At 37.5% G+C, this 20,671-nt stretch overlaps 1 protein-coding gene across 1 annotated transcript; it reads left to right on the top strand.

Moving 5' to 3' along the window:
* The first annotated feature begins 2,822 nt into the window (after positions 1-2,822).
* On the top strand, positions 2,823-11,724 carry LOC140168469 (uncharacterized). Its single transcript, XM_072191868.1, has 5 exons — positions 2,823-2,929; positions 3,610-3,840; positions 9,299-9,424; positions 9,834-9,965; positions 11,218-11,724. The coding sequence occupies exons 1-5, from the start codon at positions 2,893-2,895 to the stop codon at positions 11,400-11,402; spliced, it is 711 nt and encodes a 236-aa protein (XP_072047969.1). The 5' UTR covers positions 2,823-2,892; the 3' UTR covers positions 11,403-11,724.
* Positions 11,725-20,671: the final 8,947 nt, after the last annotated feature.

Raw genomic sequence — 20,671 nt, 5'->3', positions numbered from 1 at the left:
CATCCTGTATCATTTTACACCAAATCTGTGTAATACACCGTAGTCGGTGTTGCTGCCATAAACCTACCATTGACTGGTCTTGTTTAGGACTTGTCCAAAACCAAAAAAAATAAATACATAATGCTCTATGAAAAAATGCCGAAGTCCTAGCCCCCCCTTATTTTCCTCAATGCCAAAAACCCATTCCTCTTCATCCACAAATCGACGCCACTGATTACACACACAGTCAACCATTCAGCAATATAGAAATATACTCGTATTATAAGTGAACGCGAAAGTCCATTGAGCGCTGATTCCTCGACTGGTCCAATCTGTTGGAGATCTCCCTTCCAAATAATCGTTCAACGAAGCACGGTGATTCCGATGTCAATTACGAAAGCCCGCCCCAGTTTCAATTCAAATATGGTAGCACAAAGCTATGCCGCGGGATGTGACGCAAGATCGGATGGGACACTTGTCAACAACTGAGAGGTATTGAGCTCAACTGGCACGCGTTTGATAGACCCATGGTACGCGCAATAATAAAATGCAACCACTCGACTCGGACTTCGGCCTATTGTCCATATTGCGTATATTATCGCGTGCGGTTTGCAAATGTTTGCACATTATTTAGCTTGGGAAGCCTCTTCAAATATCCCCGCGCTGCCAAGCTGCGTTGATTGGTCGGATACAATATCGTTGTTTTAGTCGCTTACACAAACGTTAATGTAGTGAGAACACGGACGTGGTATGTAGAAAGTGCGCCTGACCCAGGATCGGTAAAAGTGAACTCCCACAAAATGCTGGGAGCTGGAAGGCAAATTGCTTACAGACTGGGAGGGTCCATGTATTGGGTTGATTTTAATGCTATGTAATCTCCATTACCAGTCGTTCTCCATGGACCCGAGGGAGGGTCTACGACGACGGTAGAGCAAGAAGGGTATTTTTGTCACCTTGCCTTTCGGAACGACTGCGCAGGGGATTTAACTCTGCAGGTGTGAACAAAAGCCTCAGGATACCCTTTGCAGATCATGTGTCTCCTCAAACAGCAAAACTGAACAAGAAAGGCAATCTGGTGTTGTGTACAGCATCCCTTGCGAAGACTGTGACTCCCTGTTCATTAGACGCAACTGGATGCAAGCTCAAAAAGGGGCTTACAGATCATAAATCCAAAGCGGTCACTTCCTAATCAGCAATAAGGAACCTATCGGCAGGTATAAAGGACACCAGACTAGGAAAACCTAAAAGTGTTAGAGAGGGAGTCAAAGTACTCCCTCGTAGTGTCAAAGAAGCAATCCATATTAGAACTAAAAGACCCACAGACTTATTTTGCCTGGGGAACAAACTCAGTGGTCCACACTGATTTCCAGTCTGGCCCAGGGGTCAAACAAAATACATCAAAATACAAATGAAAGACATACAAATGAACTAATACATCATATATGAAACACACCAAGGAAGCGCATCTGTGCTGGCCTGCTGCAGTGCGGCAATGTCAGCAGGCTTCTAAGACAGCCTGCAGACAGAGTCCACACCGCAGCCGACCATTAGACATTGACCGTGTCTGGGACAACCTCCTGATCCCATGGAACCAAGAGGGCACAACAAAATCTTCTGGTTTGACGGCATCTACACCTGTGACGTCATTGGAGGTGTTTCAACAACCCTGAAACCCAAACTGGAGTCCGTGTGACTCTAAAAGCAGATCCCAGCCACTCTGTGACTCTGTGTCTAAAATGGCCACAAATTACTCCTATGCAGAGGCAACAACGGTGACATTTCAGTGGAGTGAACAAATTATAACTTTTCAAGGGAATTAGATGACTCCCAAAATTGAGTCATATTAGACATAGAGTGGATAGACTCTGCTTCTAGAGTAACCCTGACTCCATTTGAGTCACCCTGACTCTATTACAGGGTCACTCCGATTCCAGGGAGGAATGCACAAAAATAATGATACACATACATGTACATCAAGGTATATATTTCCATTATGAATTCCAGTAGGTTTTTATTCAGAATGAAGACATTGCAAAAGTTGAATAAGACCAAGTAAGCCCACAGCATCAAAATACAAGTTCCCCCCGGTACTAAGTCACGCTGTCCAAACTCCCATACACGATACACCGTGCAAATGACCGTCATGCTGATAATACAAAATGGCTGATACCTTAGCAATACACTGTGTAATTACTAGGGATGCCGCGTTGACGAAACTGAATGTAGAGTCAATTAACTCCATGGTTAGAGTCAATTGACTCTGTAGAAAAAGTTAGGTCAGACACCTTTTAAGAGTCCTGCCAAATAACTGCCGTGTCGTGCATGACTCCGCAGGGATTGACACTTCACAGATAGGGTTTACTGACTCTCTTGTGATAGTCAGGCGCCTTCTTTTGAGTGTCAGTGCTAATTTACTCCAAATTGAGAGTCACTTGACTCCATTTGGCTATCAGTGAACAACACATCTTCAGAGCAATAACATCCGCTGAAGACGCCACTTGACTCGGTGGAAGCGCTCCGGTGAGTGTACCAAATTTGAGAAGTTTAATTTTGCTTTCTAACCACAGTATTAGTTTAATATTCTCGGATTATTAATTTACGAGCTTTAGTCATCCATATTAATTAATAAATTCCAAAGATACAATGGATGGATGATTAATGGGCCTTACTGTAAGTGCAAATTCTTCATTTATAGGTTTAGTACAGTGGGATTAAATGGAAATACTCTATTACCTTTATTAAAACGCCACGCCACAGGTACATTAAGAACAGTAAGTTCAATTAGGCATAATTATTGATTCGTGATCAATTACCTTTTGTTAGTAAAACATGCAGGAAGGAGAGAGTAGGTCGTAAGCGTTATCGTTCGCCAAATATTTATCGGTGTGTTTCCTTCATCATACAGGCGCAGCAATGTGTGCTAAATTGATCATGATTTCTATACTGGCAGGTAAGTCAAATCAATCAATCAATCAATCAATCAATCAATCATTCATTAAAACAATCAAACAATGAAGCAGTAAATTAATCAATCAATCAATCAATCAACCTATTGATCAGTGCTGTCCAACTATATTTCTGTCACGTTAGTACTGGTCAAATAATTACGTGATTTGTTCCACGATAGGGCAATCAAATGTATCAGAGTTCACAATCGCCACATCTCAATCAAATGCAGAATTTTAGGAGTTAACGCAATCTTGGTGGTATAGCATAGTAATAAACATTACGTTTTGTTACCTGGAGAGATTTGATCATGTCTCACCTCCTTTTTCAACCAAATCGAAGGTAATAACTCTTGTAGTGAGTGATCAACATTTAACCACAAATTGCCTCAGTCAAAACTCACTTCCTGGGAACCAAATACCACACAAGGTCATTTTTAAGTAACTCATTGACCCATTTGTGTTACATACTGCCTCTAGCTATAATGATATCCTCGTGATCTTGTCAACTCATTGACAGATACCAATCTCCAGGTAGTGAAACGTAATGAATAGAAGTTAAAATAAATGTATTCATATTTTATCCACTATCGTGTACGTAGAAGAATGCGGTTCTATGAGTAAAATTGAAAACCCACATTAAATCCATCTTAAAACTGGTTGTTTCTTATACCTCTGCTACCAGCAATATCCTACAGACCAACAGTAGCACCCTGCGTTGTTGGACAAGAACCTGAACAAAACAATGACTGTAAAATCCGATGGATGTTACCACGTAGCCAAGCAGACCCATGTTCATGTACAAGATTTATCTACGGAGGGTTAAATGCAAGTCCTGTAGAAGAGTCCACGGAACCTTATTACTTTGACAGTCCAAAAATATTCAGGAACGAGTTTGGTTGCTCCGACGATCAGGGTAAGTGTGACTTGCATATCGTTATGAACACGGCAGAGTGCCGAATCCGCAAAATTGCTGTTCTGAGTAAACGGCGTTTGAAAATCTTGGTATCATTCTATTGGTCCTTCTAAAAATTTAGAACATTCGCGAGCGCTCATTTGAAATGTATATTATAGAAGGGAATGAACACGAATTATTGGCAATACTTGCATGTTGTGAAATAATCAATATATCCCTCAAAACGCGTTTTAACAGCTATTCGGCTTTAAGCTGTATCCAAAATGTCTCTACCACTGCGCAGAGAGAAGTCGAATACGCATTCAACTCTTGATTTGGGACTTTTTTGTATAAATTACTGGTTGTCCTAAGGCTGTGTAGACTTAACTTGCTATATAAGTTATAAATAGTCATCCATGTAATATTTAGCAAATATTCGAGGATATTTAAAGCAAAAATAACAATATTGCATACTGCAGTTACTGTCCGTTTTCCTATACACAATACACAGTGCTCTTTCCCATTAACGCGTGACCTCTACAAATAGCCCTACGTTAAAAGTATGGGGATATGACTAGTTAACGTCGCTGTGTGAAAAATAACCGGCCAATATTAAAAGTACTCTTCTAAAATTATAGACAATATAGTTTTGTAACATGTCCTAAATTTTTAGCTAATTTAGGTGTTTGGAGAGGGTCGTACTTTTGTGTTTTAGGAAGGACATGTAAACGACAGATAACACCAAAAATATGAAGAAATTATTTCCAAACCGTGTTAAGTCAACAATCATTATGTTGCTCATTTTCAAGAATGCTGGTTTACAAAAAGCACGCCATTGTCTGATTTCGTGAACAAAGCCACACATACCATTGTTTCCTTTCGTTTCCTTTATAATCGGTTACCCAACTGAAGCTATGAATACCAGCTTTATTGCGATATCGCACATGAAAACATACACTTGTAGGCTACTTGTGCACAACCAGAGAAGATCCGATTTAATCAGTTGAGCTGTTTCAATGAGTGTTATCTTGGTTTAATAGCTTTTAATGGGGTTAAGTCCTGCAAAGGTCGAGATGAATTCTACTGTAGACATGACTGCATCATGGACCTATATTTTGCGTATGATTTTCCGGGATGTTCCAATTTCACGGGCGCGCACTCGCATTATTAAACCACAGCAATATCATGTGGGGAATGTTTGTACTTATTTTGGTATCACCGGATAGAAGATACCTACAGCTATACGTACGTTGGTATCAAATATATATTAGTATAGGTTTCCCCCTATATAATACAATAGATCAACATGATTTGTACAGCTAAGTATAAGATTCGTCTCTCTGCCGAATTCATTTATCGCACTTAGGCACGATTCGTCCAAATCAAAATTTCAATAACTACGTCAGTGAGTAAGATAACCAGAAACATAATCATAAGCATACAAAAACTCAATTTGCACAAAATTCTCGATTCGTCACTCTGCCGAAATCATAGTATAATTTTATCAATTACTCTGTGTACATCTAAACTTCATGAGAGATGGCAATTAGCTTCCATGCAATCCAGATAACAATAACAAAGTCAGTCAGAATTATTATTGTTTGGGAAATGGGAATTCCAAGATAACATAATATATATGTGATTATTGCATGACACCATTCGTTATGAACACAGCAGAGTGCCGAATACGCAAAAATTGCTGTTCTGAGTAAACGGCGTTTGAAAATCTTGGTACCATTCCATTCCCAGCAAACACAAAACGTTTTCGACATCATTCGCAAAAGGTTATAAAAGGTTGTCAGAAAACGTTTAAATGTCGGGTTATATAAAGGGTATATTAAGAGTATAAAACGTTTTCATAACCTTAAAAACATTTTTGATAATCTACTGCTCAGCAAACAAAATGTTTTACAGAAAACGTTTAAATGTCGGGTTAAATAAAGGGTATAAAAACGTGTTAACAACATTCCAAAAACATTCTTGAAAACTTGATACAAAACATTCTAAACAGAATGTTATTCTGGAGTTGAAAAAATATTTTGCGAAAAACGTTTGCCCAAAATATTTTCAATAACGTTTTAAAAACGTTTTCATGACCTTTATATAACCCGACATTTAAATGTTATTAAAAGGTTTTGAAAAAACATTTTAAGAACATTTCTGTGTTTGCTGTGTTCAAATATTTTAACATAATGTTATTTAAGTATTGACACAATATTTGGCAAAAAATGTTTGCAAAAATAGTTTACAATAACATTTTTGAAAACATTTTGAAAATATTGTTGTAGTGTGTTTTCATACAAAACGTTTTAAAACGTTATCATGACCTTTACATAACCCGACATTTTAATGTTATTAAAACGTTTTTACCTAAACCAAAAGCCCAAATATAACTTATTTAAAACGTTTTTAAAACGTTTTTGTGTTTGCTGGGTTGGTCCTTCTAAAATTTAGAACATTCGTGAGCACTGATTTGAAATGTATTATTATACATTATTGCATGTTCTGAAACAATCGATACATCCCGCGAAACGCATTTTAACGGCTCTATGCTGTAGCCAAAATGTCTCTACCACTGCGCAGAGAGTCGTATTCGGGGTCGAATACGCATTCAACTACGTGTAATTAAACCATAGTACGCATCTTTGATTTGAGGCCTTTGTGTAGAAATTACTGGTTTTCCTAAAGGCTATGTAGACTTAACTTGGTATATAAGTTATAAATAGTCATCCCTGTCATATTTAGGAAAAATCGAGGATTTTAAGGCAGAAATAACAATATCGGCGTATATTGTGCGTCCAATTTCACGGAGGCAGGCGCACTCACATTATTAAGCCATCAGTAGAGCACATTTAATATAGAAAATTCGAGGTTCCCAGCTATACAATACTATCAGTCAGAATTAATAGGTAAATTTTCACGGGAAAATTTTCTGGACACGTGACACCCATGGGCGCAGACATATTAGCATTATGGAATGTGACCCCGAGCACAGCGGGTGGTCTATCAATGTATTTGAATAGGAAGAAATCCTCCTTTGATGAAAAATAAGTAACTTGTCGCAAGTTAATAATATTATGGTAAGAGTTTCCGTAGATAAATATTTTTTTCCGTAGGTAGATATTTTTGAAATTACGTTTTAATGATATTGTGAAGAAATTAAGTTTGCATGATATTTAATAAATTTGCAAGACACAAATTTCTATCGAAATTGCAGCCAAGAATACTATTCCAATTCAAAATTACTAAGACTTGAATAGCGAGGTCACCGCCGGGGGTCAGAGATCAGGCTCGAGGTCACACTTACATTGATACCCATTGGTCACGTGTCCAGAAAATTTTCCCGTGAAAATATACCCATTAATGTTGACTGACTATTGATCAACCTGATTTGTACAGCTAAGTATACGATTCGTCTCTTTGCCGAATTCATTTTTTCCCACTTACCGCGATTCGTCTAAATCAAAATTTCAATAATATACACTGTTTGATTGAGTTAAAGCCATATTATAACATTTGCTGAGGAAGACGCCCTCACTGAAATTTTAAAATTCCTTTTTTACACGATTAAATTGTACTTTATTAAACCAATATACCCTGCAAAAATCAAGACTCTAGGTGATGTAGTTTTGTCAAAATCCGAGATTTTGAATAAAACGCCGGAACCGGCGCTTTATTATTACGATGGAATTATTAGTCGAACGTATACACGATGTTCATAACACACAGTACGTACACGGCGTGCGGGACGGTGATATACACAACAAAGGGTCGTACCACAACATGACCGAAGGAGTGGTACGTATTGGCGACATGTGCGCTGGTAGTAAATTCCAATTTTCTTTGCTTTGCCGTAGTTGTTCAGCTCAAAAATAAAAGGGGATATATCTGACAGTAAAAGCTAACATTTTATGGCAAAGAAATGCTAATCTATTTTGTTTGAAAATGTTATAATATGGCTTTAACATATCGTTATGAACACGGCAGAGTGCGGAATCCGCAAAATTGCTGTTCTGAGTAAACGGCGTTTGAAAATCTTGGTATCATTCTATTGGTCCTTCTAAAAATTTAGAACATTCGTGAGCACTCATTTGAAATGTATATTATAGAAGTGAATTTACACGAATCATTGGCAATACTTGCATGTTCTGAAATAATCAATATGTCCCTCAAAACGCGTTTTTAACAGCTATTCGTCTTTATGCTGTATCCAAAATGTCTCCACCACTGCACAGAGGGAGGTCGAATACGCATTCAATTACGTGTAAACCATATAGCGCATTCTTGATTGGGGTTTTTGTGTAGAAATTACTGGTTGTCCTAAGGCTACGTAGACTTAACTTGCTATATAAGTTATAAATATTTATCCCTGTAATATTTAGCAAAAACTCAAAGATTTTAAAGCAAAATAACAATATTGGCCTATAATTTGCGTATGATTTTCCGAGATTTTCCAATTTCACGGGCGCGCACTCACATTATTAAACCACAGCAATATCATGTAGGAAATGTGTGTACTTATTTTGGTGTCACTGGATAGAAGATACCTACACCTATATACAAATATTAGTATAGGACATAGAAAATTCGGGGTTTCCCGCTATACAATACTATAGATCAACATGATTTGTACAGCTAAGTATACGATTCGTCTCTCTACCGAATTCATTTATCGCACTTAGGCGCGATTTAACTACGTCGGGGAGTAAGATTTATCATTAATTGTTGGTGGAAATAAAGGATAACCCGAAACATAATCATAAGCATACAAAAACTCAATTTGCTCAAAATTCTCGATTCGTCATTCTGCCGAATTCATAACGATATGGAAAAAGTCTATTTCGTTTTTCCTGAAGCAGCTGGTAATACTAACTTGTTGTAGATTTCAAATTTCAGGTAACTCTATTTAAAATTTACACTCCCTGTGTAGATGATTAACGGGTGTATGGATTTCAAGTGGAATAGCCCAATTTATGACTAAACAAACGAATGAAGCTTGAGAGTATAAACAAAATAATTGCAAAGCTAATGAAGATGAACGCTTTTGTCGTTAAAATAGCAATTAAGAATTAATTGTGGTGGGTGCTAAAAGCATATTAATTTCCTAGGTTTCGTATGTGATAAATCCGACCTCTATTATAGTGAAAAGTACAGAGAAGAAAATTGTTACAAAAACATGCATCAATTAAAATTTAACTGAAAAATGTGTTATTTTTTGTTTCGCTTGTTGGAATATTTTCTCGTTATTTCAATAAAAAAATAACTGAAAATGTGTTATTTTTTGTTTTTGTTTTTTTGCGTCGCTGGTTGGAATATTTTCTCGTTATTTCATGGTTGTATAGGCGCCAGTTTGTCAGTTCGACCTTCGCTCTTATAAATATTATTATTATTATTATTATTATTATTATTATTATTATTATTATTATTATTATTATTATTATTATTATTATTATTATTATTATTACATAAATCTCTGAAGAAACAACAGATGACATTAGCACGGCATCATCTGGTACCATTGAATCATTGACATCGACGCAACATACCCGAGATGATATGGACAGTACTGCAGCCACGTTAACAACTGCTACGATTCCTCACACTGGTATGTGATTATTATTAGCAACACAAGGGGTGGATACAAGGAGTGCCCCCCCCCCGCCATCGCACCCCCTAAAGAGTGGAAAAATTACATAGATAACCAGTTTGAAAAGAATGAAAAGGCTCTTTTAAAATATTTTGTCATTCATTTTTTGCTTGCAAATATGATTTGTTTCAAGATTTTTCAATAATAAACACACAAACGAATCTTGTCATACTTTCGAGGCTCAGGGTGCACATTTCCAGAGTACGTGCCAAACTGCATTCCGCCCTTTCTTAGCCTACCAACACCCCCTCCCTCCCCCTCCTCTTTAGCACATTTCAAAGCACATCCGTGGCGTGCCCAAAAAGATCTTGCCCCAAAATGTTAACCAACACACTCATTTCTGTTTCTCGTGGTGAATTCATCTCAGCTTCTTTGGGCTCGTGGAATACCTGGAGCGAGTGTAACAAACAATGCGGGCCTGGAACTATGACTCGAACCAGGGTTTGTCAAATGCCAGGATCAGCCACATGCTCCAGTGAAACTATTGAGTGCATCTTACGTGAGTAATCTCCCCGGCGGTGTAATGTAAAATAGCTTAACTTTTAAGCCAAAAGTAAAAAAGAAAGTTACACATGGCCTTGATGACCGTTTTCAGTTTTAAATATTGCATAGTATTTACTTCGGTCGGTGTCTCTTTTCGGTGTTTCCATCGCATTTGATTTGTAAAACTATTTTGTGATGAGACGGAAGTGCGAAAACCATTCATGCCCTTGTGGAGTTGAGAGACAGAAACGGATGATCGGCTGTAGAAAATGTAAATAATGGCCGCGAAGTGGTCATCGCAATAATTGCGTTTGCCCGACGTAAGGTGTCTCAGAGGAGATGTGGCCCACTCAGAAATGAGGAACTTTCACGAAATGATGGCCCAATTGATGCAATTTTAATACAACTACCGTATTGTGTGCAATTTTAGTTTGAAAAAGCTGACATTAAAGGCCGAATTAAAACCGCTAGTGTACATGTATAAATGATTGCTTTAAACAGATAGTGTTGGGTGTCCAAAGCAGAAGAGAAAAGGGGAAGTGGTAAACTTTTGCAAGGTGAAGGCCCAACCAAATTTAGTGGACCTTTTCGGAACTATTGTTGTGTACAATTTTATTTCGAAAAATCCAAAAAAATGGGTTAAATGAAGGCCCCAATGAAGCCAATCGTGGACATGCAAGTTTTTACTATTATTGTATAAATTGCTCCGGTTATTGCTTTAAACATAAAATATTGGGTGTCCAAAGCAGAAGCAAATATTTGGTGCATCATTTTTACACTTTCAGGGTCTATACTAGAGAATGAATTATTAATGCCCCTCCCCAGCCGTTGTTAAGAGGGATCTACACAAAATGTTTGAGAATGAGAATGAGATTCCGCATCTTTCATGTGTACTTTTATACATTTAAAGTGATTGAGGGTCTTCAAATTTGACATTTAAGTGTAACACAGGGGTCAAATTTCAAAGTTGATCAATTTTGTTTTAAAATACTACTAAAGTACCTCTCATTTTAAGGATTCATAAAAAGTATAGTTTGACCTATACTTGAGACGTGCGTTCTGAATTTACCTGGTCTCAAATTGTTCTTCATGTATAAATATATGTCACAAAAGGAATATTCCTAGTTTGTACTGTTTATAATATTTCGTTACCAAGAAAACATTACAAAATAGGGCGTAGTCATTACGATTGTATGTGGTGTTGTCTTTTTTTCTTATTTCCACTGTAACGCCTCTTATTAAAAACAATTGTCCTGTTAAATTTGCAGGTGATTGGTGCCTTCTTAACGGTCGGTGTGGGCCGGACAATCTAGCAGCCAACAATCAGCCAGCCAAATGCTTAGGCCAATGCTGCTCGTCTTTTGGATGGTGCGGTCAACAAAGCAAACATTGTAGTCACCAGGATCACAGATGTTGCACTGGATTGACATGTAATCAGTGTAGTACCGGCTAGTCATCCCTCCTCTGGGCTATTCCAATTGAAATCCATACACCCTATATGAAAGACATGTCCTTAATCTTCCACAAAGGGAGTGTAAATTTCAAATTACGGGTTACCTGAATGGATGACTCAATGTCTTCGATGGTGAACTACAACTGGAATAACCTTTTGTAACGGTCGTTAAAGGAGTACCTTGTCAAAATAACTAGCTGGGTTTCTTTCACTTTACCTTGTTATTTCAACTTAAAATGGACATCAACCCTTCCCGTCAGTTATTACTAATATTATTTCAACATTTTGAATAAAGAATAACAAAATTTAAATTTAATGGAAATCGTACATTAGTTTCGTTCAAGATATGCTGCAGTACTTAATGATAAACACATTCCTGGTATGTTTCTTTTTGCCGATTTGTAAAATGTTTTTATTCAAATATTAAAAGTTGTGTAATAAGTAAGGGGTTTTCTACTGGTTGGTTTGATCTGGCACGAGGTGTTCGTCAAGGATGCTCGTTATCAACAGCATTATTCGTGTGTGTGATAGAAATGTTGGCTTTAATAAATTTGAAATGTAAGGATTATTGCCATTGTATTAATGGCATAGAACTCCCAAGTGGGGTGGAACTTAAGTGCTCTTTTTTGCAGACGATGCAACCTTTTTTTCTATCCGATTCAAAATCTGTGGAGAATCTTGTAAGAGAAGTAGATAAGTTTGGAAAGTTGTCTGGTTTGAAGATAAATTTGGAGAAAACAGAATTATAAAGATTAGATAGGAAGTCTGTTAAAATATTGGGCTTATTTGTTGGTTATGATAGTAAAAAATTTAATGAGTATAATATTCAACCAAGACTTACGAAATCAAAGGACAAATTAGATATTTGGAGACAAAGAGATCTAACACTTAGAGGAAAAGTATTATTAGTAAAAAGTAATGGTATTTCACAATCACAATTAAATGACTTATTTAATGTACACAGATTGTGTGAATGGGAATGTGTTATCTGATGTTCAAAAGATAAGTGGAAAACCAGAAAAAATCAAACGTTCTATTTTAATTACACCAAAAGAAAACGGAGGAATAGAGATGGTAAATGTATTCAACACAGACAAAGCATTAAAGATAATGTGGCTAAAAGCTTTTTGGGTGAAGGTTATGCACCATGGAAAGATGTCCCAAATTATTTCAGATTACCGTAATCTGGACTCTAGCGTATTTGTAGGAGATCTAACTGATAGACTGGCTTCTACTCCAGCTACATCTGATGTTAACATTCTTCTTGATCATTTCAATGAGGTTTCGAGAACTGTTCTTGACACCCATGCTCCTCAATCTACCAGAACTCGCACTATTCGTCCTCAAGCAAAGTGGTATAACGATGAGATTAGGGCTGAAAAGCGAGAACAGCGTAGATTGGAGAGAAAATGGAGAAAGAACCGCCTCACTGTAAACAGAGATTCTTATATGGTTCAACATGAAAAGGTTATCTCTCTTATTGAAAAGGCTAAAGAAAACCACTATAAAGATGTGTTGTACAATGCTAGTGTAAAAGACACTTTTAAAACATTAGGTGTGTTACTTAATAAGAACTGTAGAGCTTTACCAACTTTTGATACTCCTGATGAGTTGTGCAACAAATTTGCACAATTCTTTACTGACAAAGTTGCAAAAATACGTGGCAACATCGACAGTAATACTGTCGTTTCATCACCAGGTATTGTAACTAGAAATAACATCGTTGTCGCAAATGATCTTGTCTCATTTAAAGAACTTGATGAAACCGAGGTTCGTGATATAATCATGAGTTGTGCTAACAAATCTTGCTCCCTTGATTATATGCCAACTTGGATGGTAAGAGAGTATATTGATATTGTTATTCCTCATATAACTTGTATTGTAAACAATTCTCTGACTACTGGTATTTTTCCACATAATCTCAAACAAGCTATGGTAACTCCCATCATCAAGAGAGTCACCCTTGACTGGAACGACCTCCAAAATTATAGGCCTGTTTCCAGTATCAATTTCATTGGCAAGGTTATCGAGAAGGCTGTGATTAAGCAGGTTAGCAAGCACTTGGAAGAGAATAATCTTGATGAAACTCTCCAGTCAGCGTACAAAAACAAACACAGTACTGAGACCGCATTATTGCAGGTAAAAAATGACATTGATCGGGCTCTTGACAATAACCATGCAGCCTTCTTGATCATGCTTGATTTATCTGCTGCCTTTGATACCATTGATCATAACATTCTTTTTGATCGTTTTGAACTTGACTTTGGTATCAAAGGCGCAGCTCTAAATTGGTTCAAATCTTATATGACCGGTCGCACATTTCATGTCAGTATACATGGTTCAATATCTGATGTTTATGTTCTGAATTACGGCGTTCCTCAAGGATCGGTCATTGGTCCAAAAGCATTTACTATGTATGCTCAACCTGTCTCCTCAATAATCCGAAATCATGGTATTAGATATCATCTCTACGCAGATGATATTCAATTGTATTTCATATTCAATCCCAGTATTCCAGGAGAAGCAGCTAGTGCTCTGTTCAAGCTGTCATCCTGTGTGGAAGAAATACGTTGCTGGATGACACAAAACAAACTCAAACTCAATGATTCCAAAACTGATTTTTTCATAGCTGCATCCCCAAATAACATGCATCGCCTTCTCAACACTACAATTTGCATTGGTAGTACTGTAATAACACCTTCAGCTACAATCAAAAACCTGGGTGTAACATTCGATACAGCAATGAACATGTCATCTCACATAACCTCCTTGTGTAAATCTTTGAATTTCTTCCTCTGGAATATATCCAGAATTCGTCGTTATATCGATCAAGACACTTGTAGCAATGCAATGCGAGCACTTGTTCTCTCCAAATTAGACTACGCTAATGCTCTTCTATCTGGTTGCAGGTCTACCGATATTGCTCGTCTCCAGCGTTTACAGAACAGAGCTGCTCGCATTGTATTCCAAGTCCCTCGCCGCTACTCGTCATCCGAGCTTCTTGACTCCCTCCACTGGCTACCCATCGAAAAACGCATCATGTTCAAAATCCTCTTATACATCTACAAGTCACTGAATGATCTGTCACCAATCTACCTGTCTGAGTGTTTGACGATCTATATCCCAACCAGAGAGGGTTTACGCTCGGCGTTAGACGCAACTCGTCTAGTTGTCCCCAGGAGCAACAGATTAATTGGTGATAGGTCTTTCAGTGTACAGGGACCCAAACTGTGGAACAACATCCCTTTAAACATCAGAGTTTCCCCACTGTAGATAGTTTCAAGAGTAACCTAAAAACTCACTTGTACTGATTGCTGCTGTTTTTAAACCTCTTTCTGGTATTATATGTTTTTTGTATATATTTTGTTCTTTGTAAAGTGCTTTGATCAGGTTGGAAAAGCGCTATATTAAGTGCTGTTATTATTAATAAAATGGCCTGGGGTTCCTGTTACAATATAATGTTGATGCTTCTGTTTGTCCTGCCAATTTCCCCCAGTTTTACAAAGAAGTCATTTTAAGCTGGCAAAATCTTAAAGAATATAATACTGAACAAAGAAACACTCCAATTGATAGATGTACTGCATATACCACTAGATATAATAAGTTGTTTTCAAAAGATGTTAACAAGTCTCTTAATAGAGCTCGAACAAGACTAAAGATGACAAAGATTAATGATAATTATATTAGATGATAAAGGTTCGTTTTATTCATACGAAAAGCTTTGTGAAAATATGGACGATGTATTGATTGTGCAACATATTACGGTGTTATAAATAGTTTACCAAGGGAATGGAAATTAGAAATATAGAAACTCTCTGCTATTGGAAAACTGTAAATTTTATTCATTTTGAACAATTCCTACAAAAAACGAAATTTTTAACTCACGCTTTAGTGACGTTTCACCACTACACTAGTGGCTTCATCAGACTGGCAACTCATCACATCTGACTGTTTCCTTTTATGGGTAACAGGAGATACCGTAGGGGGCGTGATGAGTTGGTCAAAGATATTATTGAGTGCGTAGGCCCCCTCGTCCTTTTTTAGAATGTCCTTTTCTACGGATCCAAATGGCTTCTTTGAGCCACCTGGTAGTCTTATCAGCTTCACGATCAATGACTTTGGGTTCCTCCCAATTGATTGAGTGATTTGTAGCGGCAGCATGATCAGTGATGGCAGATTTGTGAATCTCTGTGACAGAAAATTTCACAAGCAGCAGAGGTGCAATACTACGATGATACGGGAATTGAAATAACCCAAAATTCAGATGATGACCCAGAGGAGGGACAATAATGATGATACGGGAATTGAAATACCTCAAGGCACAAATATGATTTATGAAAACCAGTGGCGGATGCAGGGATTTGGGAAAGAGGGGTGACACAAAGCAAAACTTGTGTCGCCTAATTTTAACACTAAGAAAAAAAGGAGAGGGCACGGACCGGTGCGCCACATGATTTGTTCTGTCACTGTTCCGTAAAATAAAAAATGTAAGTGACTAACCTAATGGGTTTTTTTGCAGGCGGTGGCCGCATTGCATTCTCTAAATTCAGTAAATGTTCATCGTCAACCGTGTAATTGAATGGGATTATTTTGACATTTTAAAACGCTTGAAATATCACAAACAAATGGGCCTATGTTGATAAATAATATACAAGCTAAAACCGTTGGGGTTCGATAATGAACGCCACAAAACTAACCGAGTATATTGGAAAATGCCATACGGCCGGGCGGTTTCACAAGTTTCCGGCTCGATCATGTCGTTATGAATTCGGCAGACGGCCGAATCCGGATTCGGCTTTTGGTAAATTCATTTTAAGCATGCATTACTTTTAAATTTGAGAATAAGGGATCAATGCTGTACGCAATAGAGGGCAGCATATCAATTTTTTAACGGAGATCAGATGATAACAGCGTAGTAAGTATTCAAAAGAGGGCGGCATACAGTGTTAGCTACCGGTGACTCGCAGTACGGCAAAAGACGATTACCGTTAACAGGCGGCATAGGAAGCGCACCACGTGACGTACGAGGCTGGCGAAGATACAGGGCTGACAGCCCCATTCAAAATACACGGTTGGCAATTACAAATGGAAAATTAACATACTTGCAGTATGGTACACTGTCGTACCCCGACGGTTTTAGAGTAAGATAATTTTGCTTTTACACCACATAACAAATTTAGAATTGTTTGTGAAGTTTTCATGATTATGTGTTAATCCAATGGCGACCTCAAAATTGGCGATATCGCTTCCATCACCGCCTGACCGTTAAAAAAATCGATACGCCGCCCTCTGTAGGTAAAGCATTGATCCCTCGTTCTCTAATTCAAAAGTAATGCAGGCCTAAAATGAATTTACCAAAAGCCGAATCCGGATTCGGCCGTCTGCCGAATTCATAACGATGTCATCCGCCGCCTTGGTTTTGGTCAACAAAATTGTACTGAGGGGCTTGGAGAGCCATATATAAATGTTTCTTGTATTGTATTGTATTGTATTGTATTGCATTGTATTGTATTGCATTGTATTGTATTGTATCGCATTGTATTGTATTTTAGGTATTGTATTGTAACAACATAAATCGGACACTATACGCTTTGGTCCGTTGAGCGCGTACTTCGTTTTGATTTGCAACTTTTGAAAATGCAAATGCCAGAAACTGGTATATCAATCTTTGTCACATTTGAGTGTTTTGGTCCCGGTATTGGTAGCAAATTTGGTATCAAATAGGAGATTCTGCACACGGCCGTATCAATCAAATTGTCATAACAAGATCAAGTTTTTGTGTAGGACGGGTTTACATGCGGACTTTCTTTATTTAAGCAGTTTATATCAGTGATAGACGCCTCATGAATAAAGATCATCAAATGATATTTGAATCCGTGTAAAGGTTTGAACATGAGGTAGTTTCGTGAAATTCCTATATTTCAAGAGTGGATGTAGTTAATAATTCAAAATACAACAAGTTTTCGATGATACAGTCAGGAGGGTGAGAGTTCATAGGGACAATGTCAGGAACTACGTCACGCTATTGTTCGACCTAGGCTACATCATTTTTGACGCATGCGTGTTCGTCAATACAGCTTTAGTCTCCTCCACCTTCGCAAAACGGTACGTGGAGTGACTGGAATCACACTGACGGCGGAGGAGAATACTACTTGGTCAGACAGTTTAATTCTATCAAGCATATATAATACCTGAACAATCACTGTCATTTCATCGATTTACTACAGAATATATAGAGGCCATGCATGTGACGTATCATCCCGTAAATATGGCGGACTACTCAAATGCATTCAACAAAAGCATGATTGCAATCTACCGTGACAGTTTGTCTCACACACACTACGATCAAATAGGTTGATGACAACATTTGATTGAATGGACTGCACTCCGCCATAACTACGGCGAAGGACACCGGCTCAAATCCTTTGTTTGGAGCCAATTAATCGATAATTTCATGCAGGGCCTCTATTGTACTCAAAATATAATTTGAAAATTGTAAACCTGTTAACATATTTGTGTACTAAAGTATATCGACACGTGAATAACATCATGTAGAAACAAAATGGCCGCTAATCCGCCTATTGTCTAGACCTAGGCTACATCTTCCGGTTCGGTTACGTTACTTGGGATGCCTATCCCTTTGTCTTATTCCTGATACAGTTCTTTCAGCGACACCATATGCGACCTTGTGCTCACGCGTTAGAAAAAAAAGCATGTAAAGAAAATATTTTAGCCATATTAAAACTAAATTTAAATTGTTGGGAAATATTGTGACCAGAAGCAATTGAATACCTGAGTGGAAGAAAGGCCCAACTCCAATTTTTTACAAAAATGAGTTAGACCCAGCATTTTATTGCCAGCTGAGATTGTTCTTCCTTGTGTGTGAAAGATGAGCCAAATCAACTCTCCAAATAGTCTTTCAAGTACACTTAATCATGATTTTCATGGAAGAAAGGCCCAACTCCATGGAGCTGGGCCCTTCTTCCACAAATATTGGGTTAAACAGGAATTTTGTTCATCCATGAAATCTGCTTTTTACTACAATAAACTTTCTTGACATGCTTCAAATTATGGAGTGGTTGCGACTCAACTTCTGCAACATTTGGACATGGAAAGACAAGTTTGTTGAAGAAGATAAAAGAATTGCAGCAGATATCATCCTAATGAGCGATCCTGAGGCGACATTAGAACAGATTGGTACAGCTGGCATCAGATTATTTGTTGTCTTATATGGTGGCAGAGAAGAAGATTCTTTAAACGGTTTACGGTTCGCTTAATCCATGGCGATGGTATCATCAAATAAAGCATCATTTGATCAACAGCTATCTACAAAAGCTTTCAACTTCTGAAAGAGCAGCGTATTTTCACAGTCTGCGGGTTCTTTTACAGGTCATACTTTGGCGAAAGCTAACAAACAATGACTTGAATCCAATTTAAACCAATGGGGCTGGAAACACTCTGACATCGTTCTAGCACCGGTCCTTACGAATTTAGATGCAGCACCACATAGCTTGCTTAAGCTTGTACGATACAATTGTAAACTTTCCTCCAGGAATTCTTGTGTAAATAACGGATGATCCTGTCGCAAAAATGGACTTAAATGTGTCACAGCTTATGAAGATTACACAGGAGAACATTGCCAAAACGCTGAGGCGATTATACCTGTAGATGAGAACGAAGACAGCTACTTTTGCTTCAGAAGCTGAGATATATATTCACACGTGGTGGCAGCTATTTGGGATTCTATTGCGACTTGCACTTCAGTGTTATAAGCCCGGGTATTAAGTAATTGCAACAATTCTCTGACCCTTAAAACCTACATTCTCTTAAAAACCTATTCAAAGATTAAAATCACCATTATATTGGCTTCAGAAGCTGAGACATTTAGCTAATCATGTTTGATTTTAGCAATATTGAGGGCCATGTTGGATTGCAGTGTCAGTAAAGACATGAAGATAAATACAAAATTGACTCCTAAAACCTATTCAAAGACACTAAAATCATTATCATATCTGCTTCATAAGCCAAAATATACATAAACATAACATGTGGTGGTGGCGGCCATTTTGGCGGCCATCTTGGATTCCAGTGTGAATGAAGACTTCAGTGTTTTAGATACTTACACAATTGAATTCTTTGACCTCTGAAATATATTCAAGGACACTCAAATCATCATCATATCTGCTTCAGAAGCGGAGATATACGGTATCTAATTATATGTGGTGGTGGCCATTTTGGCGGCCATCTTGGATTTCAGTGTAATTTAAGACATCAGTGTGTTAGATTTGTACAAATTTGAATTCTGTGACCTCTGAAACCTATTCAAAGACTAAAATCGTCATCATATCTGCTTTAGAAGCTAAGATACAGCTAGTTATATGTTGTGGTGGCCATTTTGGCGGCCATCTTGGATTTCAGTGTGATTGAAGACATCAGTGTGTTAGATTTGTACAAATTTCAATTCTCTGACCTCTTAAAGCTATTCAAAGACACTAAAATCATCATATCTGCTTTAGAAGCTAAGATACAGCTAATTATATGTTGTGGCAGCCATTTTGGCGGCCATCTTGGATAAAACGAATTCCCCAGAGAGGATTTTTTCGGATTTTGGATATGATGTTCTATGATATATTCTGCTTGTCTGGTGCAAAAATCAGCTTTTTACCCATTTTTTCCGGGTAGCCACTGTTTTTCCTCTTCAACGACCATACTATAATATCTCAAAAACAGTTTTGATGGAGTTGGGCCCTTCTTCCACTCAGGTATTCAATTGTCCTATCAATGAAACATTGAATCTTATGTGAAGGTGTTAGTCAACATTGAATGTCATGGTATAATAAGATTCAATGTTATCTTACTAATATTTCATTTTCAATTTTCATTTTTTAAATTGAAACATTTCATAATATATAGACGATAATTTTTGGGGTAATTTTTGTAAAATTGTAAAATTCGCCATCAAAACAATAGTTTTCTACCATTCCTGGGTTTGGTCTTGCCTTTGGTCTTGCCTTTAGTAATTTTCAGAAGTGTTTCAAAAATGGTCCCCAGGGGAAATCGATCAAAGTTAGCCCCATCCCAGGGCAAATCATAAGGTACCAACAACTTGTATATTAAATGAAAACAAATTACACAATATTTTTTTTTTCTTGAATAACAAGTTGTTTTATTTCATGTACATGATGAATGCTGCAATTAGAAACAATTACATAAGCGTACGATTAAATGAATGATTAAAGCACTTAAATTTTAAATAATAGGATATTCCA

This window comes from Amphiura filiformis, chromosome 13, assembly GCF_039555335.1.
Source record: "Amphiura filiformis chromosome 13, Afil_fr2py, whole genome shotgun sequence".
NCBI classification, from domain to species: Eukaryota; Metazoa; Echinodermata; class Ophiuroidea; order Amphilepidida; family Amphiuridae; genus Amphiura; species Amphiura filiformis.
Note: the sequence above shows the minus strand (reverse complement) of the source record. Positions and strands in the feature narration are given on the sequence as shown.

What these genes read in the sequence shown, in the direction of transcription:
- LOC140168469 (XM_072191868.1), top strand. Translation starts at nt 2,893, where the DNA reads ATGTGTGCTAAATTGATCATGATTTCTATACTGGCAG. An exon ending in TGGTTGCTCCGACGATCAGG is followed by an intron (nt 3,841 to 9,298) that starts GTAAGTGTGACT and finishes AAATCTCTGAAG; the next exon opens with AAACAACAGATGACATTAGC. An exon ending in TGCTACGATTCCTCACACTG is followed by an intron (nt 9,425 to 9,833) that starts GTATGTGATTAT and finishes AATTCATCTCAG; the next exon opens with CTTCTTTGGGCTCGTGGAAT.